Here is a 22,627-nt window from a genome sequence, read left to right as displayed (position 1 = left end):
CCCATCGTAAAACTGGTGGATTAGACAAGATTAACAATCTCAAAAAATCCCACTGTCAGGGCCTCAGTTTTTCTTATGTGTATAACAAGTGGGTTGAGCCAGATCAGGGTTCTCAACATTCTCAGGGCTCCACTGAGGGGACCTCTCCCTACCCCCACCGCAAACCATCTAAGTCAGGATCTCATTTTTTTTAAGTTCCCCAGGCGATTCTAACTGCAGCCAGGGTTGAGAATGCTTGGACTTGATGATACTCTCCAAGGTCCTTCTCCTGCCTCAATTTGAATTGCTCCATCTGGAAAAGAGCACTTTGGGCAATGTTATCCATCTCCCAGCCTCTCTTATTTCCTGCTGGGACTTGAGACCTTGGTGAGACCCAGTGATTCAAACAAACAGGGCTTCATCAGAGGAGGAACCACGGCTCTGAGGGAGGCCTTGGTTATGGAGTCACCTGTGTTTGTGTGAAGCAGCAAGCAGGAGCTGGAGTTTGAGGCCTAGGCAGACAGGTGCTGCTCATGAGAACAGGCCCTGCAGACAGGGCTGCCAAGGTTGGAACTTGGCAGAGAGGAGGCCACTTCTCAACCAGCATGAATGGCCTGATGCCTCCTGGCAGCTCCTCAGTCCCACCAGGCACCTGCAGGCCAGGGCTTCTTGGCAGGTGAGGAAGAGTGAGGAGAATAGGGCTTTTCTCAAGCTGTTCCCCAGAACAACATCTCTTGACATCTGGGGAGATGAGGAGTGGAAAAGACAAGCCACTGCGTGTTCCTCTTGGCCTGTGAAAGCCTTGCGGGTGGGGAGGCAGGAAAGGGCATTTGTGCTGAAGTGCCACTTTCCAGCCCTACGTCCGGAGCTTAGCATGTTCCAGGCACCATGAATGAGACCGGCTGACGCTTTGTATCAAATGTAAAGTGGCTTCTTTTCACACGGCTGGCACTGGAGGCCGATGACCACTCGGGTAGGATCCAGCGCTCTCCGGGAGCTTGGCAGGGCTAAGTGTGGGGCCTGAATTGCTGCTCTGTGGGGCAGCAAGGACAATGCCGTCACCGTTGAGCAGGATTCCCAAGCTTCGAAGGAATAACGTTCTTCTGTTAGGGACCAGCAAGTTGCCTCTGCCACTGTCTACGCCTCCTGGAGCCCAGGTCTCAAGTGCAAAGACCACAAATTCCATCTGAGGTGGGAGGTCTCAGATCTGGAGATTGGCTACCAAAATATCAGAATGTCCACGATAATCCAACAGTTTACGTGAACAACAGGAGAGAATCTTGTAATAAGGATTATCTCTGAAAATTTGAGGTTCAAGTTAAAGTAAGACTTACCACTTTTAAAAAAACAAATTAAGCAGAAATTTTACTTCCAAGCTCTTCAAAAATTGTTACAGGGACGTCTGGGTGGCCCAGTCAGATAAGCCTCCCACTTCAGCTCAGGTCGTGATCTCATGGTTCATAAGTTCGAGCCCCATGTCAGGCTCTGTGCGGACAGCTCAGAGCCTGGAGCCTGCTTCAGGATTCTGTGTCTCCCTCCTTCTGCCCCTCCCCTGCTCGTGCTCTGTCTCTGTCTCTCTCTCAAAAATAAACATTTAAAAAAATGGTTACAAACACAAAGTATCCTTTTCAGAATGACCCAAATTAAATCAAAGACACATCATCAAAGTAAAATATTGTGACATTAAGAATTCTTTTAGGTTGGGACACCTGGGTAGCTCAGTTGGTTAAGCATTTGCCTTTGGCTCAGGTCATGATCTCACGGCTCACAGGGCTTGTGAGTTCAAGCCCCACGTCAGACTCTGTGCTGACAGCTCAGAGCTTGGAGCCTGCTTCAGATTGTAACACCTTCTCTCTCTTCCCCTCCCCCACTCACGCACTGTCTCTCTCTCTCTCAAATATAAATAAACATTTAAAAAGTTATATAAAAAAAGAATTCTTTTAGATTGTAATATTTTCACATTATTCTGTTTTTAGCCATTTGCAATGTTCTGTAGGTCGTATTTTAAGTATGTTTTATTATTTATTTATTTTTTAAAGTTTATTTTGAAAGAGGCAGAGATGGCAGAGAGAGAGAGAGAGAGAGAATTCCAATCAGGTTCTGCATCATCAGCTCAGAGCCCAATGCAGGACTCGAACTCATGAAACCATGAGATCAAGACCTGAGCCAAAACCAACTGAGCCACCCAGGCACCCCTAAGCATTTTTTAAAGACATGAAATGATTATTATTTTTTTTTAAAGTACAACCACAGCTATAAAAGAGAGGAACTTAAGACAAAGATCACATCTGTTTCATATACTGTATGAGGTAATCTAATACACATCACAGCATTAATCTTCCCAAACAAGTTTGCTAAGAAACAGCTCCCATGTTTAGTGTTTAAAAATAAAATAATCTCATTTAGAAAAACCAAGATATAATTTGATTAGTAAAGCATATTCTTCCTCCAATTTTATACTAGTCTCCACTTATAAATCCATGAGAAAAGAACAAATTTTGTTATAGTATAAAAATCTTAGGAACAGCAAATTGCAAATATTCAATTAAAAAAAATAAAAATGTTTTCCTTCCTAAAATGTAAACGTCCAGTAAATAAAACATACATATATTCCAGGCGTAGAAACACCACTAATTGACTTATGAAAGAAATATATTTTCATATGTTTAATGATAAGGCTTTTATTTGTTGAGTATAAAGCACTTCACTGGGGGTGCCTGGGTGGCTCAGTTGGTTAATCATCTGACTTCAGCTCGGGTCATGATCTCACAGTTTGAGAGTTTGAGCCCCGCATCAGGCTCTGTGCTAATAGCTCAGAGCCTGGAGCCTGCTTCAGATTCTCTCTCTCTCTCTCTCTCTCTCTCTCTCTCTCTTTCTCTCTCTCTGCTCCTCCCCCACTCACTCTCTCTCTCTCAAAAATAAACAATTAAAAAAAAAAAGATTTAAAGCACTTCACTAAAAGAACCAGACCATTTTTATTTAAAAGTTTACTCCTGGGACCCCTGGGTGGCTCAGTCGGTTAAGCATCCAACTTCAGCTTCAGGTCATAATCTCACAGTTTGTGGGTTTGAGCCCCACATCAGGCTCTGTGCTGACAGCTCAGAACCTGCTTTGGATTCTGTATCTCCCTCTCTCTCTACTCCTCCCCTGCTCATGCTTTGTCTCTGTCTCTCAAAAATAAATAAATGTTAAAAAAAAATTTTTTTTAAAGTTTACTCCTTTGCCCAGTTTCCATCTTTGAATGACTCACCAATTTCTGTAGAATTTTGGCTATCATACCAGACCATGGGAAACGTCTGAAATATCTTAAAGTCATTTGGCAAGAGAAAAGTGTTTTCTTGAGTCATGGAGGCAGTCATTCATCACTTTGTGCTAGAGTATTTCTTAGTGAACTTCTTCACTGACCTCAAAACAAAGCCCAAGACCTAAGCTCCTAGAAGGTGTTGCTTCTGGGTGGAGCTCTGACCAACAGGGCACCCTTCACGGCAATCTGCATGCAGTACTGTTGTGGCTCTGCAGCAGCTGAGACCTTGAACCTATCCACACTGGTCTCCAGTTTGAGCTGCTCCACCAGGTGGTTGCTGGTCTCCCAAGGTGGGTGAGCAAGGCTGGACTGAGCCTTGAAGGCTTCACCCTTTATACCTTTTCTGTGCTGGTTCATCTTCTAAGATCCTTAAAAAAAATAGCCTGCAACAGTGTTACGGGTTGAATTGTGTGCGCTCTCAATTTTTAACCCCAACACCTCAGGATGTGACTATATTTGGAAATAGGGCCTTTCAAGAGGTAATGAAGTAAAAATGAGGTCATTAGAGTGGGCCCTAATCCAATACAACTGGTGTCCTTGTAAGAAGACAAGATTAGGACACGGACAATACAGACAGAGAGAGAACCGTGTGGAGACACAGGGAGAAGATGACCATCTCTACAAGCCAAGGAGAGAGGCCTCAGGAGAAATCAACCCTGCCAACACCTTGCTCTTGGACTTCTAGCCTCCAGAACTATGAGAAAATAAATTTCTGTTGTGAAAGCTGCACAGTCTATGGTGTTTATTACAACAGCCCTAACAAATTAAGATATTATTTCCACTTGGTAGTGGAGGAAATGCTGAGGTTTGGGTATGTGAAGCTGCCTGCTCAAGTGTAGAGAGCCATGATTCAAACTCTGCTCTAACACTAAAACCCAAGATTCCCCCACTAAGCTGTGCCTCCTGTAAATCCAGGAAGCAGCTGGGAGAAGGTGTGGTGTGTGCACAGAGAGCTTGTTACTAGAGGAAGACAAGGGTAGGAGAACTTGTTTTGGCTTCTCAAATTGACCAGCTATGGTGACATTTTTGGTGTCTGAGACTTTGTAAATATTGCCGAGGCTTACCGGAAAGTTTTGGAAAAGTAAGAGAAATTGATTTATTTCTGTCTTAATCAGGATGCATGTGATTACCAGAAACAAAAACTTATTCTCCCAGTTTCATCAAAAAAGGTCAATGTGGGGCGCCTGGGTGGCGCAGTCGGTTAAGCGTCCGACTTCAGCCAGGTCTCGATCTCGCGGTCCGTGAGTTCGAGCCCCGCATCAGGCTCTGGGCTGATGGCTCGGAGCCTGGAGCCTGTTTCCAATTCTGTGTCTCCCTCTCTCTCTGCCCCTCCCCCGTTCATGCTCTGTCTCTCTCTGTCCCAAAAATAAATAAAAAACGTTGAAAAAAAAAATTAAAAAAAAAAAAAAAAGATCAATGTATGGGAAGGAGGTTGGTGCATCTCGTGGTTTCTAAGGGCAAGAAATGTAGTCTAGCCTCAGAAAGAACCAGAACTAGAAACTGTGTAAGCCCCTCCCCTTCCCTGCATTGGATAGATGCATAGGGCTTTCATGGGAAGATTCTCCAATTCACCATTGACTGAGGACTTTGTGAACTTTCCTTTGTAGAGACTCCTGGTCTGGCAGGACAGAATCAAGAAAGTGTAGTTCCAACACACAGCTAGAGAGGAAGGCCTATGGCTTTTGGAGCCAGACCAGACTTAGGTTTGCCAGCAGACTCTGCAGCCTACTTACTGGCTAAGTTATCTTGGGAAAACTTTGTTGCTCTGAGACTCACTCTGAGACTCACTTTCCCCCATTGGAAAATAAGGATAATAAAGCTTGTTTCAAAGGTGCCAAAGAGGCACAGTGCCCAGCTTAGTATTGAGTGTGCTTTGCTTCCTCCCCCTATCACTTAACCAAGATAGAGGTGGTATCTGCTAGAGAACTCCTGTGGGGTCATCATCACATAGGAGTGTGGCACTGCAGGGGTGACACTGCAGGGATGACCCACCAGCTGAAACTAGGGAATGCAAACTGTTAGGTGGAATTGGTGATGTGAACCACTTTTCTTTGGGTATCAACACTTGCTCAGGGTAGGAATCTACATTATCTTCTCTTCACCAAAATGGCTTTCTTGCTATGCTTGAAGCCCTAGAGTCTCTGGCTGGACTCTTGGGAGAACTACAAAGTAAAACACCCATCATACAATTTTTAGACATAGGAGGAAAAAAGGAGAAGAGGTGGTTTTGTATATTACTCTAATCAGCAAAATCAAGAAGTAATGAAAACCGTAATCTTTTCTAGTGGCCTTCTTCTCTATCATTTTGTGATGCCCAGAAGTGTCCTTATCTGAGCCAAGTGTTACTGGGGTTTTTTTCCCCAGAGGAAGAAATGGGTGCACGGAGAGGCTAACAGGTATGCCCCAAAATAGAGCTAATCAACGGCCATGCAGAGAGAGGGTACATAGGTCCTAAATGCTGCTCCAGTTTCCTGAGTCTACCAATTCTACTTTCTGCTGCCCTCACTCCCTGTACAAGTGGGTTAGCCCGAGCTCTCCAGACTGCTCCCTTCACTCTCAGTCTTCAGGAAGGGGCTGATGCTAGTCAGGAAGCAGAGTTACAGAGCTCACAGCCCTGTGAGCACTAAAGGAGCTATCAGGAGCTCAGGGATTTGGTCCAAGAGCTGCCACCCAGGACTTTGCTTTCTGCATCATCTGAAATGAAGTCCGGGTACCTCAATGACCAAAACTGGAAGCTCTGGAAAACAGATGAAGGAGAGGGAATGTGAACAACAAGAACTTGCAAACACTGCTATAAAGAGTATAAGTTGATAGATCCACTTTGGAAAACCATTTGCTGTTATGTACACTGTTGAAAATATTCATATGCTATGGTTCAGCATTTCCACTCACAGGTATATAGCCTACAAAAGTGAGCCCCAAAGTATCAGGAGACCAGTACAAGTATGTTCATAGGAGCATTATTTGTAATACTCCCAATCTGGAAAGAATCTAAATGTCCATCAACTGTGGAAAGGATAAGTTGTTGTAGTCTTGGACTGGAATACTACATGGTGATGAAAATGAACACCCCACAGATACATGCAACACCAAGGATAAATCACACACACACAACATTAAAGGAAAGAAGCAAGACCCAAAAGAATTCCTACTTATATAAAGTTCAAAAATAAGCAAAAGTAAATCAGTCTGTTTAGGGATGTACACTGGGATGGCAAAATTATAAAGAAAAGGCTGGAGATGATTATGGTCAAAGTCAGTGATTACCCTTAGGTAAGGGGTGAAAGGTTTACAATTGGAAAAGGTATGAAGGAGGTGTCTGGAGTGTGGGTAATATTCTCACCTTTTGATTTGCAGTTTCACAGGCATGCACTTAATGATAATTCATTGAGCTGTACCTTTGGGTTTTATGACTGTATGCTGTTATGCCTCCATCCCTGCCTTGCTGCCCCCACTCTCGCCTCCCCAGCACACAGATTCTTGTACATGACTATTACCAGGACTGGAATTTGAATTTGATTCTTCCACCACACCAGATCTGTTTCTTCCATGGTCCTGGAACCCTCTGTCCAGCCTTCTTGGCCTAAATTTCCTGGCCCCTAGTCTAGGGGTTCTTAACCTGAGGTTCATGATCCATTTCAGGAGTCTGCAACTCCCCTGATGCTGTTTGTCAAATTGTGTGTACATGCGCCTTTTCCTGGGGAGTGGTTCTTTTTTTTTTTTTTTTTAACATTTCTTTATTTATTTGAGAGAGACAAAGCACGAGTTGGGGAGGGGCAGAGAGAGAGGAAGACACAGAATCCAAAGCAGGCTCCAGGCGCTGAGCTGTCAGCAGAAAGCCCAGTGCAGGGTTTGAACTCATGAACAGTGAGATCATGACCTGAGCCGAAGTCTGACACTCAACCGAGACACCCAGGTGCCTGTCTGGGGAGTGGTTCTAATGTCTTCTTTGGATTCCTAGAGTGATCTGTGACCCACAAAAGGTTAAAAACCATTGCTAGAGCCTACTCATTGGGCTTAAACAAACAAATGGATAGAAGTACACCAGGCCTTGAACAAAGTCCTGAAAAGTCCAGGGTTTTGCAGTGGCTCCCTGGGACACTCCAGAGCCATGGGATCTTTGCTCTCCATCCCATACTGTGTCTGTGCTTCCTCTCTGTGCCACCTGGTGGGGACCAGGGCTGGCAGGCACAGGTGTAAGAGGAAAGGCTCTGAGGTGGGGGGAGGGGGGGAGGGGGTGGGAGCAGCTCCCCAAGAAGCCAGCATGGGCTAGGCAGGTCGCCGAAAAGTGTCAGCTGCAGCTGCAAGTGGGAGGAAGAATGAAGAGCCCCAAAAGCCTGGGATTTAAGGAGATTGTTCTTTGAGCTGGGGTTTTCCCAGCCAATCCCGAGGTTTCTGTCTCAGCTCAATTCCAGTTTTGTAATGAGTCAAATGAGGATCCAGAAGCCCAGGGTGACCAGTGTAGACCTCAAAAGCTTGAACCTTGAACTCTCAGGCCATTCCCACGTGCTCGCTCTCCTTTGGCTTGGCACTCATTTGCATATGGTTTTGGCAGCAACTTTCCTTTGTTCCACCTCACTGAGGGCTGGAGAGCTGCTTTCCCAACACACAGAGCCCACGCTTCCACTGCACTCTCCCCAGTCCTTCAACTTAAAAATGGCTTTCTGGTTTGTTTACACTCACTCTCCTGAGACCCTCACAATTAGGAGAGCCTGAACTAGAGATTCAGAAATGGAGTTTTTACTAGCTAGTTTCCCAACATGAGCTCATCAGGTAGAACCAGAGCTGTGGCACAGGTCGCTGGACATTGATTGCATCATGTTTGATGATTTTTTCCTAACTGGCTATGTGCAGATCACTTCTCTGTCACAGGTTCAGTTTGATTCTGTTTTTAATGTTTTGCTGGAACTCAGTACATTGTAGTTTGGCTATGTTATGTACTATTCCCTCAGAGAATATCCTCAGCCCAGGATTTTATAGGTTCACAGTAACTGTGGGAAACCAGTCCAGCTGGACGTCAGAACCACGCAGAACCATGGAACTCTGCTCATCAACACACTTTCTCCATCCCTGCCTCTCTTTGTTGGTCTCATTTTCTCAGATCAGCTTTCTCTACCAGACTGGAAATATGGCTGTTAGCAATCTGCGTGGCTCCCATCTTTTCTGCCAGAGAAAGATTGAGTCTTTCTTCTCACGTCCACTCAAGAAGTTTTAGGAGTGTATCAGTAGGGCCAAACTAGGATATGCTACAAAAACAAACATCCTCCACAATTTCAGTGCCTTAAAACAACAAGGTTTATCGCCACACATATCGCGTGTTCCATGTCTTTTGTGATACTTATGGTCACGTGGCAGAGTTGGATCAGTGAGCCTGCTCTTACACTGCAGCCTGCCTGGGGCTGATCCGATGGAGATAAGCACAAGATACACTATGGGGAAAAAGACACCTGCCTTGAAGAGTGAGAAGAGAGTGACAAGGATGCTTTCTTAGGGGAGCTGATGCTTGTTTTGAGCTTTATAAGACAGAAGGAATGAGCAAGGTGGAGGTGGGAGGGTGGGTTCTGGCTCAGGTAAATGAAAAGGCACCTGGAAAGGTTTGTATGCATGACAGATATAGAACATCTTGGGGAGAGAAAATTCATTCAGGCTTCCCCAGGCCCTCTGCTGAGGAGATGTGTTATTTTGGACAAGCCTCAGTTTCCCATTCTAGAAATTAGGGACAGTAATAGTACCTATCTCCCCAGGTTGTTATGAGATTTAATAGTAATGTCTGTATGTCTCTAGCACTATTACTCATAAGCTCTTGAGATATGGTACAGATATGACCAATATTGAGAGGCAGTCAAGTGCCATGGTTAGGACCATGGATGTTGGAATCTGTTCTTAGTTCCTCGGGGTAGTAGTTCCTCGGAGTACAGATAGTACCCAGCTGAAAGGGTTTGTGTGGAGATTCCTTGAGATAACCTATGTGCACCACTGGGTTTGTCTGTGTGGTTGGAGAACAAGTGAGTGATGGATAGAAGATGTCAGCAGGGGCCAATCATGTCATTCATGGAGACAGATCCAAGTTTGTGAGCCCTTATGCTTAGACAGTTCTTGTTACTCACTCTAAGAAAAGGATGTAAAATTATGAATACAAAGTTAGACATGAAAGGAAATGTTTGGTCAGAAGGATGAAAGGAATCACAACAAATATAAAATTTTAGCAGCTGTCCAGTACTGCAAATATCACAAAATTCAGAAAAATACACTATTTTTTGTATTAGTTACTTGCTATCCTCTATTTATAATCATTTTCCTACATTGGCTGCATGCTCTTTAATCACCTCTTCATATTCACAATGCTTTTGTTATATTTTCTATAGACAGAATAGGCAGAGAGATAATCTAGCCCTCTTGTAGTGTGGTTGATCAAAATTTGTTGTTTTTTTTTTTATATGGATAGTATGGAAATATTTATTTCAACCCCACAACAAATGTCGTATACCAGCAATGTTATATAAGTTTTTTAGGATTGTTGTCACATTTGAGGAAATATCAAATTCCTGTCATGAAGGAACTATAAGATTTCAGGGCACTTATTCCTGTGGGAGTGTACATCATTTTATCTTCATGGTTGTCTGTATTTCTTGACAAATTAGTAAGAAATTCAGATCTATTTCCAGTAGATCTCTGTGATTCACTTTTCTTCATTAATTACATCAGTAATCTAAAAGCCTAATTGTTATTTCTACTTGAAATGTGTCTCTTCTTCTCATTAAGCAAGGGTATTTCAGATTTTATCTGAAATTGATTTTTTTATTCTTCTCGGTGTCAGAATAATTTCCTTTGATTTCATTGCTCATCTTTATTTTTGTTTCACATATCATTTTTATATGACTTTTCTCTAGAGGATTTCATAAATATATTTAAATACATTTAAAGATGCATGCGCCTGGGTGGCTCAGTCAGTTAAGCGTCCGACTTCGGTTCAGGTCATGATCTAGCGGTTGGTGAGTTCAAGCCCCGCGTCAGGTTCTGTGCTGACGGCTCAGAGCCTGGAGCCTGTTTCGGATTCTGTGTCTCCCTCTCTCTGACCCTCCCCCGTTCATGCTCTGTCTCTCTCTGTCTCAAAAATAAATAAACGTTTAAAAAAATTAAAAAAAATAAAGATGCATCTACCTCGGGAGTCTGGAAATTTCTCATTTTTTTTTAAGTTCTCAAAGCATCTTTCCAAATTGTGGTTAGACAGAGTATTCCCAAATCAATCTCCTCTTAGGAAGACCCCAGAATGCCCTCAGCCAGGACAATGCCACCCGATAGAAGAGAAGTATGATGAAAGATGGAGTGAAAAGAAACAGTGATCTTAACAAATGGCCATTAAAAATATCTTAATTTTTAAATTTGTTAAAAATATATGATCATGTGACCCGTTGCTAGGGTTTTTCCCAGGGCCTTAAAGGGGCTCACAAGCTTAATCTTGATTGAGTTCAAAGTAAGCCGGCCTCTCTCGGGTATCTGCTACATCTCCACTTCCTCCAAGAAGCCCTCTCTGAATGGTCTGGTGAACTCACTGTCATAAATATAGGAGTTGCTTTTATGTTAATGTTTAAATATTTTTAGAAAATACTACAAGGCAATAATAAGTTGATTTGAAATAACACTGAATAAAGGTGCTTCTAATCTTGCATTTATGATTCGGATTTTACTCTGAAGGCAAGAAAGAGCCACTACAACGGTTAGAATGTACATTTTTGAACGCTCTGCGTCCCTATGGTGGAAGATGGCCCAGTTAAGGGGACTACCTGTCGCATGGACTGTTCGCCACCCGCCACCCGCAGTGTCTTAGCCCCTCATTGAATCTCTGGGCGGAGTACTGGGAGGAGACACCTGCCCACACCTGCACCTCACTAGGCCCCGCCTGCTTTCCATGGCCCCGCCCTCTTGCCATCAGGCCCCGCCCAGTCCTCTGCTGGGCCAGGCGCTCCCCTGTTCCTCTGTTAATCTGGGCCCACCAGATTTGGCGGATTTGTGGAAAGCACCAAGACCTGGTAGTTAAGAAAGCCGTGAGCTCTGTCGTCTCCGCTCCTTAATCTCTGTCGGCAACTCCGGAGGGCGGTCATCAAACAGAAGGCTGCCTTCCCGCCCTTGCTGTCTGACGGACCCTTTTGCTTGGAAGCTGCTTAGGTGGTGGCTGTTGCCTCGTTTTGGCCGGGATTGGGTTTCTTTCTCTTCGCTGAAAGGGGATGAGCCCAGGGGAGCCACCTGGGGCCAGAAGAGGTTTGCAGAGTTGACCAAGATCCCCGGGCGGCCATAGCGGACCTCCAGTTCTTCCCAGACCGCAGGCGCCAAGACTGGCCCCTCCATGGCCAGCAGGTGGCAGAAGGGGGCCGGCCTGGGACAGGTACGGCGACGGCGAGAGGTCTGGGGCAGCCTGGCCCAGGTGGCTGGGCCTTGTGCGCTCTGGGTTCCCGCACCTGCAGTTCCACTAAGGCAAGCTGGGGGCGGGCCTGGTGGGGCGGGGCGGGGCCTTCCGGTGGGTGGGCGGGGCTCACGTGCAGGACTCTGGAAACTGAACAGTAAACCTTTGCTGAACCCTTCCTGAGAGCCAAGTCCTAAGAATACAGTGGTGAGTAAAAACGCTGACAGCCAGGGAGACAGACAGTAAACATACTCACAAGCATATAATCATGTAATTACAAGCTGTGAGAAGAGTTGTGAAAGGAAAAAACAGGGAGCTTTGTCTCTTGGGGGCTTGGGTAGACTTCCTTCCAGAAGCTTCTTGGATATAGACCCAAATTCTGGCTTTTCCACTTAAAAGCTGGGTGGGCCAGCTGGGCCATGGACTCTTGGGTCAGAAATGAGGCTTGACTCTAAAGCCTTGTGTAAACTGCTCTCAAAGAGTAGTCCAGAAAGCCTGGGAACCTTGGCAATTTCTGGGAATATGTGTTTATTTATATCACTCCATTCTGTGCCCCCTATGCTATGGTCTGAATGTGTCCCCCACCAAATTCATAGATTGAAATCCCAGTGTACAGTGTGATGGTCTCGGGAGGTGGGGCCTTTGGGAAGTGATTAGGTCACGAGGATAGAACTCTCATGAATGAGGTTAGTGCCCTTATAAAGGAGGCCTGAGGGAGCTCCCTTGCCCCTTCTACCAGGTGAGGATACAAGGAGAAGTCTGCAACCCAGAAGCGGGCCCTCCCCTGCGCATGCTGCCATCCTGACTTTAGACACTCAGCCTCCACAACTGTGAGAAATAAATGGCTGTTGTTTATAAGCCGCCCAGTGTGTGGCATTTTGTTATAGCAGCCTGAACAGACTAAGACTTCCTCCTTGGAGGTGTTTTTTAACCTCTCTTAGAAGCTGAACTGGATTGGCATGCTGTCTCGGTGACTGCACAGTGCTGTGCATTAGTACAAAGTATTTGTTGCACTGTCTCATAACTTCTTGTGGGCCTTTCTCAGAAACTCTAGGCTTCTTGAGTCATGGATTGCGGTGTCATCATCTCTGACATCCAGCAGCAGTGGTGTCTTTTCCATCATCATTGTCATCATCACAGGGAACACTGGGACAGTGCTTTCAGTGTGCTCTGCTCCGTTCTAACCTCTTTACGTACAGTCATTCATTTCTGGACCATTGTAACCACTGTATAAACAAGTATCAAGTGAATAAATAAGCACAATGGAAGGAGAAAAATCACTGATTTTTTTCCCTAAGAGTTCTTGGAAAGCTTCACAGAGGAGGCGACTTTGGGGTGGATTTTGAAAGCCGAGTTCACCAAGCAGAGAAATGGGGAGTCATCATTCTAGGGTGGCTTGGGCAAGTATGAAGGCACACATCAGGCATTCAAGGAATGGTAATTAGGTAAGTGTGGCTGGATGTTGAGCATAGGGGGTGAGGACGAGGATAGAGCAATATTAGGATTGGAACACTTACTTGGATATAAGACGTACTTGTTAAGAAGGCAGTTTTTGGCTTTGTTTTTTGCTTTTGCCTTTTTAATCCACTATATACATCAGACATCTAGAGCAGTAATTTCTAATGAAGGGGGTGGTTTGCATGACTCCCAGGGATGTGCTAGGTGATCTCAGGAGGTGTGGGAAGAAAAATATTGGAATTTCTATTTTAGTTTTTTATCTTACCCTTTAAACATTTCTATTTTGGTATAAAGTTTAGAACAGCACTATCCAGTAGAACTTTTTGTGATGATGGAAATATTTTATATCAGCACTTGAAATGTAGTTAATACAATTGAGGAACTGAATTTTTAATTTTTTTCATCTAAATTAATTTAAGTGTAAATAGCCACATGTGGCTAATGACTTCTCTATTGAATAGCACAGCTTTATAGTGTGCATTAATACTATAGTTTATGTGCACAAATTAATACATAAATGAGAAAACACATATGTGCAGCTCAGGTTGTTACTGATGGCATATGCAATCCAAAATGTTTACAGACCACTGGTCCAGAGACCAAAATTAAAGTATGGAGCTGGAGCAGAAGTACTGAAAAATTGCAAAGATGGGATAGCCCTAAGGGATTAGTCAGAGATGTCTTAGAATTTAAACATCTGAAAATTGAAAGGGACCTTACAGCTCCTTAGTTTTCCTGAAGACAGTAAGCCTTGGGCCAAGAGGGGAGGGACTCAAACTCACAGTTTCAATCCTACTTCTGCCTGTGACAGGCCATCTCATAAAACCTTTCTATGTCCACTGCTACCCCTTCGCCCGATTCTTCTCTCTCTCTAGCACTTTTCTAATTTGTGACAACACAATTGTTAACTTATCATTTGTTTATCGTCTATCTCCTTCCAACAACTAGACTGTAAGTTCCATGGAGACAGTGCCGCGTCTCCTGTTTCCCACTGTATGCCCAGGACCTGTCATACAATAAGCGCTCAAAATGCATTTGCTCAATAAATGGTTGGGGAGGTGGGTGGAGGGACACCCACCCTGGGAATGAGAGATCAGGCTAAACAGATATTGGGAGATGGGGACAGAGATTGATGAAGGGCCTTGAAGCCTCTCTGAGCAGTTAGTGCCACTGGCCCAGCCTGGCAGCCCCCACATGTGGCTGGTAACTGTTGCCTAGTGGTGGAAAGTCAATTTGCTTTGAATCCAAGGGACCTGGGTTTGAATTCCAGTTCTATCATGGTAGTATGACATTAGATGATTTACTCTACTTCTCTAAATATTTAGTTTCTTCAGCTATAAAATGAGGAAAATGGCAATACTATTTCTTAGCAGTTATTAGTTGGATTAAAGAATGTAATGTGCATATATATATTATATGTATGTTTTATATATATATATATATATATATGCAATAGTACATAGACTGTATGTACATAGACTATCTACTGCATACTACAGATACTATATAGAGAGCTTTGTCCAATGTTTTTTTTAATTTTTTTTTAATGTTTATTCATTTTTGAGAGACAGAAAGAGACAGAGCATGAGCAGGGAAGGGGCAGAGAGAGAGGGAGACACCGAATCTGAAGCAGGCTCCAGGCTCTAAGCTGTCAGCATTGAGCCCAATGTGGGGCTCGAACTCACAAACTGCGAGATCATGACCTGAGCCAAAGTTGGATGCTCAACTGATTGAGCCACCCAGGCGCCCCAGCTTTTGTTGAATGTTAACTGAATGAATGAATGACCTAAATGATACCGTGTATAGACACAGAGTGGGAAAACAGACATGGAATCAAAGGATTGCTATTCTTTGATGAAACAAATTGTCAGAGCCTCAAATGTAACTAGTCACAGAGAAATGTGATGCACTGCACTGTCCCTTGAAAATATAGGGTTCCTTACTGGAAAGCAGTTGGCTGGATGTAACAAAAGCCTTAAGAATGTTTATTCCTTGTTTAGAGTAACTCCATCTCTAGGAATCTACACTAAACAAGTAATAAGAGATACAAAGATTTTCTTACAGAGCCATTCACTGATGCCATTCCAGGAAGGCCCAAATAATAAAAACTTAAATAGTAAGCAACCTAATCAGCCAGTAATGGAAGAATGCTTATGGACAGTATAGCCCTGTGAAGCAATACCATGTAAGTGACTAAAAACCAAGTGTTTTCGGAATACAATGTTACTGGGAAGATGTTCATGCTATTTTTTTTTTTTTAACATTTATTCCTTTTTTAAGAGAGAAAATGTGAGCGGGGAAAGGACAGAGAGAAAGGGAGACACAGAATCCGAAGCAGGCTCCAGTCTCCGAGCTGTCAGCACAGAGCCCGATGCGGGGCTCAAGCTCACAAACCATGAAATCATGACCTGAGTGTCGGACGCTTAACTGACTGAGCCACCAGGTGCCCCAGATGTTCATGTTATGAATAATAAGTTAAAAGGAGTATATAAAATTCTATACAATATGATCACAATTGTAAAATATGTTAAAAAAAAAAAGATGAGAAAGACACAGTAAACTCTTAGCTGTGATTATCTCTCGTTGCTAAGTTAGTGGCACTCAGGTCAGCCCACTGATGTTCCCATCACTGGTCTTGGCTCCTTGGTGGGGTTCAGCCACCAACGGCTTCAAAGGTCACTTCCTCCATGAGCTCCATGAGGATATCCCGAGTGTCAGCTCTTGGATGCACTCTTGAGACTAGAAGGGACTTCTGCCAAACCTCAGTGTGATTCTTTGAGAAGGCTCATGCTGAGGATGGTAGCCTGGGGGAGAAGGCACAGCACTTGGCAGTTAGAGAATCTAAGTTTAACTCCTGGCTTGGCCACAAAATAGCAGTGGACTTTGGGCAACTTCCTGTGGCTCTCTGCACCTTGGTTTCATCATCTGTAAAATAAGGGAAGTGGACTGAGGTGATCTCCGAGGTACCTCTGGGCTTCAGTAGTCTGCTCTCCTTTCACTTACCAAGTATTTGTTGAACACTTTCTCTGTGCCAAAAACTATTCCATATACTGGGGATAAATAGGGAACAAGGCAAAGGTCTGTCCTCTTTCTAGTAAACTGTGTAGACCATAATAGAGTTTTAGCAGTATTTTCTGACTCATCATTTCCTAAAATGAGTTTTTAAGTGCCCCTGCCTTCCTGTTAGCTCTTTTCTCCTGGCTTCCACTTTTCAAACTTTTATTTTTATATTGTCGAGACTGGTACATGTACATTATGCTGGGGGGTGATACTTATGTCTTCTGTACTTTATTTGTTGATTCTAAAAATTTTTAATCACTAACTGTTCCTCACCAAAGTCAAGTCATTGCCTGTGATTACATTTCCTTTTGTGCACAGATTAAAAAAAATGTTCATTTATTTTTGAGAGAGAGAGAGAGAGAGACAGCATGAGCAGGGGAGGGGCAGAGAGAGAGAGGGAGACACAGAATCCGAAGCAGGCTCCAGGCTCTGAGCTGTCAGCACAGAGCCTGAGGCAGGGTTCGAACTCATAAGCCATGAGATCATGACCTGAGTCAAAGTCAGACGCCTGAGACACCACGGCTCCCCTTTTGTACATACCTTTTCATTTCCTGAAGTTTCTAATTGCCTTTCTTTTTTTCCTTATACAATTTGCCTGTCTCATGTATTCAATTTCAAAAGAAAGGGAAAACAAAAGCAAAACACTTCCTCATGGCAGGTATGGCAGTTAGGGTTGAATGAGGGAGCAGAAGCACTGGGTGTGTCATGTGAGATAGGATTTATCATGTAAGCTGCACCACACTAGATCTCCAGATCTCTCCCCACCACATGTGGGAAAACTACCTGCCTCACACCCCCCCCAAACTTCTCTCAAATTCCTTCAACTCCTGCATTCTCCAAGACCGGAGAGCCTTGCTACTCAAAGTGTGTGCAGACGAGCATTGTCGGCTTCACCGGGGACTTTGTTAGAAATGCAGAATAGTAGCCCACCCAGTCCCACTAAATCAGAATCTGCATTTTAGCCAGATTCCCAAGGCATTTGTGTGTCTGGTAAAGTTTGAGAAGCACTGGTCTGGGTGACTTTGTGGAGCCTGCCATTTTCCTCTCAGTCTGCTCCAGTTCCTTGCAATGAAGTCTCCTGTCATCAATGGCCTTACAGCTGTTAACCTTACTGCTGAGGCCTGTCAGAGCTAATATCCTCAGTGCCTGAGAAGACCCTGCCATTGTGGTTATCGATGATGATAATAATACTAGATGCTATCTATTGATTACTATGTGCCTGGTATTGAGCTATGTATTATACATGCAGTGTCTCTTTTCATGCTCAACAAGCTACTATTGCATCAGTATTATAATTATCCCCATATACTAGATGGAAAAATGAAGTTTAAGAGGTGAAGTCACTTGCCCAAAGTCACACTGCAAATAACTGATGTACCAAGGACTCAATTCAAAGCTTATATGACTCTAGAGTCTGTATTTCTTTAAACATTTTTTCTTTTTCTTTATTTCCTTTCTTTTTTTTTTTAGAGAGAGAACATGAGAATGCGTGAACACGTGTGAGCAGAGGTGGGGCAGAGGGAGAGAGAGAATCTCAAGCAGACTCACACTTAGTGTGGAGCTCCATGTGGGGCTTGATCCCACAGCCTTGGGAACATGACCAGAGCTGAAATCAAGAGTCAGATGTTCAGCTGACTGAAACACCCAGCACCCCTAGGGGCTGTATTTTTTTTTTTTTTAACATTTATTCATTTTTGAGAGACAGAGACAAAGTGTGAGTAGGGGAGGGGCAGAGAGAGAGAGGGAGACACAGAATCTGAAGCAGGCTCCAGGCTCTGAGCTGTCAGCACAGAGCTGGATGTGGGGCTCAAATCCTTGGACCACAAGATCACGACCTGAGCTGAAGTCAAATGCTTAACCGACTGAGCCACCCAGGTGCCCCTTGGGTCTGTATTTTTAAACCATCAGGATACAATGTACACATAGGCAAGTGCACATCTCACAAACATACAGCTGCCCCTCCAGCCCTTTTCATGCTCCCTTCCAGGCACTCGCCTTTCAAGGGTAATTTATACCCTGACTTCAACATGTCTACATGCCTAGGTTAGTTGCCTGGTTTTGTACTTTATATAAATGGAACAACACAGGATATTCTCTTTTGTCATACTGGAACTGCTGAATCAAGCCCCTTGGACTTCCAATTTTTGTGAGATGCTGCATTCCCTGGCTTCTTTTGTTCCATGTTATGTTTGTGAGACTCATACATATTGTTGCATGTGGTGTAGATTGTCTGTTCTCACTGCTGGGTGAATATACCACAGTTACTTACCGGAACTACTGTTTATGGGCATTTGGGTGCCTTCCCGGTTTCGGGTGCTTATGAATACACAAACATTCCAGTGCATGTGTTACGGTGAACATATGGGTGTAGTCCTAGGAGCAGAACTGGTTATACACACCTGGTATACAGAACATGTATATTGTAGTAAATACTGGAGCGAATGTACCACTTAAACTCACATCAACTGTGTATGAGAGAGCTGGTTCATTCACTCCTTTGCCAACTTACTTGGTTTTTTGGCACATTTTTTCTTTTTCATATTAGCCATCCTGGTGGCTGTGTAGTCAAAGCCCATGTATTTCTTAACACCTCTTTCGTGGATGCATTTGCTTAGTGGTCGCTCCTGGTTGCCTACCCAGAATTCATTTTCATCCCCTTCTTTCCCGCAGAATCCGATCTTTTCCTCATGTCTGCACTCCTTACCATGGAGTCAGAGGAAGCTGATCTTAGCCCTGGTTCCATGTCATGGCTTTATTTAACGAAAGGTAATTCCTCTCCCCTTAATAATAGTCAACTCAGGAAGGGGCAGGTGATCCAATTCTGTCCAAAGAATCTTCAGGAGGTTTACTGGGAGGATTTGGGAAAAGTCTCCTTACTCTTAAGAGGAGGCACAGGGAAAGATGAGCTTAGATGTTGTCATGTCTGGGTGTGATGTCTGGGACTTCTGCCATCTTGCTCCTAACTTTGAGGTGAAGCGATGTTCTATTTAGCATCATGGAGCTGCGGAATCAAACACTTTGGACTTGCAGTTTGGGTGCGATAATACACCCCATTTGTGAAAATAAAGGAAACCTCATTTACAATTGAGTCAGAGCCCTGAAGGGGGCACTCTCGGGCAGGTACTCTCCACGCAGCCTGAGTTACCAGCTGGAAGAAGGGCTATCAGAATTATTTTGACAAGGGAGGACATTTTTCTCATAGGTAGCTCATCTTCTGCTTTTAAGAAAAAGAAGGATGATTCCTCCCCACCCTACAACAACACACTACCCACCTCTGGCAGCCAGTGAGAAACCACCACAACCTCCAACTCTTCCCCAACAGACTTTTATTCAAAATACCCACCCAAGTTTCCTCCTACAACCTAATAAAAGCTGACCTTCTCTTCATCTCTCCAGAATAGCCTATGGTTCACCATAGCTTGCTTGTCCCAAATGCAATTCCTCTGCTATTCTTGAATAAACTCATTTGCTAGAAAAATAACCAATTTATTTTTAAGGTTGGTACCTTCTTAAGCCAGAATGAATACAAGTTTCTGTACCTTGAATCCTAATTGATACGACTCATTTTAAAGTTAGTGCCCACCAACATCACCCTGCAGAGCTCTGAAAACTCAGCTCCTTCCTCCCAGAAGCTTTCCCTATGGGCTTCCGGGGAGGGAAATCTCTCTCCAGTCACTGGGGCAAACTGCTTCCCAGGAGTGATAGGAAATAAGAGGAAGAACATGAGCTCCAGAGGCAGGCGCTCCTGGAGGTGAATCCTGCCTCTCCCACCTGTTAGAGCAGGACCCTGGGCACGTGCTTCACCTTAGTTTTCTTGTCTGTAAATTGGGGGCTAAGAATCCCAGCGTGCCTCAGGGGGTGTCTGTGAGGCTCCAAGGAGACAATAGAAGAGAAGGTTGTCCTCAGCAATCAAGGGCTGCAGACTGCAGGCCGCAGGACCTGACCCCTCACTAAATTTAGCCAGCTGTGCCAGAGCTGGGAGAAGGTCTTCTGACCCCCCAGTGCAATGTTTTCTTTATCCTAACATGACTCAGCATCTCCTTTTTTTCTGCCTCTTCCCCAAATGCAAGGCCTAAATGGGCCCTGAAGGAGGATTGGGGCAGAATGTCAGAGTTTCCTGGGGCATTTCTCTCAACTAGACCTCTGCCCCGGCGGGGGTGGGCTCCCTTGAGCCCAGCTCTGCCAGACCAGGACTAGTGCCGCGGGGGCCGCATGGGCCTTTGTTGTCTCTGGCGGCACAGCCTCCTCCTCTGGCCACTTTTGCCCATTTCTCTGGGAGCTGCCTAGCTGCAGAGAAAGGCTTTTGGAACCCTTCTCTTTTCAGCCAGGCTTTATTGAATTTCACCTCCATTTTGTTTCCTTTCCAAACAGGAACATCATTTATCTTGGACTTCACGTTGGAATGGTCTCCAAGAGCTTTCTCTTTCCCAGCGGCGATTGTTGACACACAGTCAATCTGTTTCTCGCTTCCCCTCCCCTCCCCCCAAGGCCGCCATAAAGTGTCCACAGCTGTGCCCTTGATTACCCCGCCCTCTCTGTGCCCACAAGGGGGTGGGGGTGGGGGCGAGCTGAAATGCAGCGCGGCCGTTACCGCCGACAAAAAGGGACAATTTTCAAACATTTTTGCTTTTCATCAGGGAAGCTGATGGCACAGAGAAAGTGCATCATTTTATTCTAAATGCTTTTTAAGTATGGGTCACTTGGCCAGAATCAGCCCCGAAGGATGGGAGAAGTTCAAAAACCTGAAACAATCACACAGATTTGCAGGTTTCTTTCCCGGTGCGTTTTAAGTTATGTGACCTGACACTCGGGAAAACGGGGCGGGAGGGAGGGTGTCTCTCACCGACCGACGCCCCCACCTGCATCGCCCTCCTCTCCTCACAGTGAGTGGGGAGCGTGGAAATGTTTGCCGGGCAGGAATGGCGGCCTGCGGGCCACGAGCGCCTTTTCACTTATCGCTCTTGTTTCAGGCAGTATCACGATCAGGGGGCCCGTGGGCCGGTGCCTCGGGATGCGGCGACTTCCCCAGCCCCGGCGGAGAGGAACTCCTCGCTGTGTTCGCCGAGGACCCGCAAAGGCGTGAGCCCGCAGGGTTGCGTCCGGCCAGGGAGGCGCGTGCAGGGGCGCGGCCGGGCGGCGCAGGTGTCCCTCGGAGGCGCGCCCCTGCTGGCCGGGCGGCTGGGGCCGCGGCGGCGCAGGACGAGACGGAGGACCGCCGGCGGCCGTGCCCGCGCGCACCCGGCGCAGGGAGGAGGGCTGGGCGAGAGGGCCGGGCCCCGAGCCGTGGCGGGGACCCCAGGGCGCCGGGCGCGGCGAGGACGGGGCTGTGCAGCGGCGCGAGCCACCCCGACCGGGCGTGGGGCAAAACCCGCCACCCGGCGGCGTCGCGGGGTGGGGGCGTGGGAGGCGGCGAGGGAGCTCCCAGGCCGGGGCTCACCGCCAGGGAGCGGTTCCCGGAACTGACCCCGAACCGGGAGGCGGGCCCCGGGAGGGTATCTGGGCCACTTGACGACTGGACAAAAGTTTCCCAAGACATTCAGACTCCAAACTAGAGATGGTGTCAAGCGATGCTCAGAAAGCCTCCCTGGGTGAGATAAATGAAGAAGAGGCCGCTCCCTTTGATGGGTTGGGGGGCATGCTGCCCGTATGCCTTTGAGCCAGCTAGCTCCGCTGCCAGCTAGCTCAGTAACTAATTTTTGGCCCCCATTCCCTGTCTGTAAGTTGGGAATAATAACAGTGACTATGGCTTAAGGTTGTGAGGACCGCAATGAGATTGATTGAAGCCATCTTGTCAATTCGGATGAAGGAATGGACACACTGGACCTCGTATCTGCCGCAGACCCGCTGGACCAACCGAGGAACCTGTAAGGAATGCAACCCCACTAGTTTGCAAGGAAAGATCTGTTTCAGATTCCAACTCTCTTGAGATGGAAAAGACTTCTGGAGTGACCAGACCAAGGGTCACCAGAGCACCTGCTAGCATAACCTCATGTTCGTCCAATCAACTGCAAACACCTTCTCAGGAGACCCCTGCCCCCAATTTTGCCCTTAAAAACCCTCACTTGCAAGCCACTGGGGCAGTGGGGACTTGTGAGCATTAGCTCCAGGTTCTCCTGGGTGGTGCCAAACCAATAAATAGCTCATCTTTGCTGCAAAAGCTACGTGTCAGTTTTTATTGGCTTGTTGCACAAAGGGTGGACAAATTCTCCTTTGGTTGGTTTTCATAATCCTACAAAGCCCTTAGTGTCATGGAGTGAGTACTTAACCATACTTAGTCTAATGACTCTTGAGAATTTAGAGGCAGGAAATGGAGGCTGGTAAATGATGGCTTGCCTTCCCTCTCCTTCCTTCCTGGACTCCCAGATACAGGGAAGAGAGCCAATGTTGAAGGCAGGTTTAGGAATCAACTGTAAATCAGTTCGTTA

General features: G+C 45.6%; 1 protein-coding gene across 1 annotated transcript; it reads left to right on the top strand.

Annotated features, from left to right (window-relative positions):
- The first annotated feature begins 11,247 nt into the window (after positions 1-11,247).
- Positions 11,248-21,754, top strand: LOC125170676 (translation initiation factor IF-2-like). Its single transcript, XM_047867349.1, has 3 exons — positions 11,248-11,666; positions 18,873-18,968; positions 21,177-21,754. Exons 2-3 carry the CDS (start codon positions 18,890-18,892, stop codon positions 21,752-21,754), a joined length of 657 nt encoding a protein of 218 aa, XP_047723305.1. The 5' UTR covers positions 11,248-11,666; positions 18,873-18,889.
- Positions 21,755-22,627: the final 873 nt, after the last annotated feature.

Source organism: Prionailurus viverrinus, chromosome B4 (genome assembly GCF_022837055.1).
Source record: "Prionailurus viverrinus isolate Anna chromosome B4, UM_Priviv_1.0, whole genome shotgun sequence".
In the NCBI taxonomy this organism is placed as follows: Eukaryota; Metazoa; Chordata; class Mammalia; order Carnivora; family Felidae; genus Prionailurus; species Prionailurus viverrinus.
The sequence above is the reverse complement of the archived record's forward strand: the minus strand, read 5'-3'. Positions and strand labels throughout refer to the sequence as shown.

Bases quoted from the DNA above. Each gene is read 5' to 3' on its own strand.
- LOC125170676 (XM_047867349.1), top strand. From the start codon at position 18,890: ATGTCTGCACTCCTTACCATGGAGTCAGAGGAAGCTGATCTTAGCCCT. The intron at 18,969-21,176 runs GTAATTCCTCTC...TGTTTCAGGCAG, and splicing joins ATGGCTTTATTTAACGAAAG to TATCACGATCAGGGGGCCCG.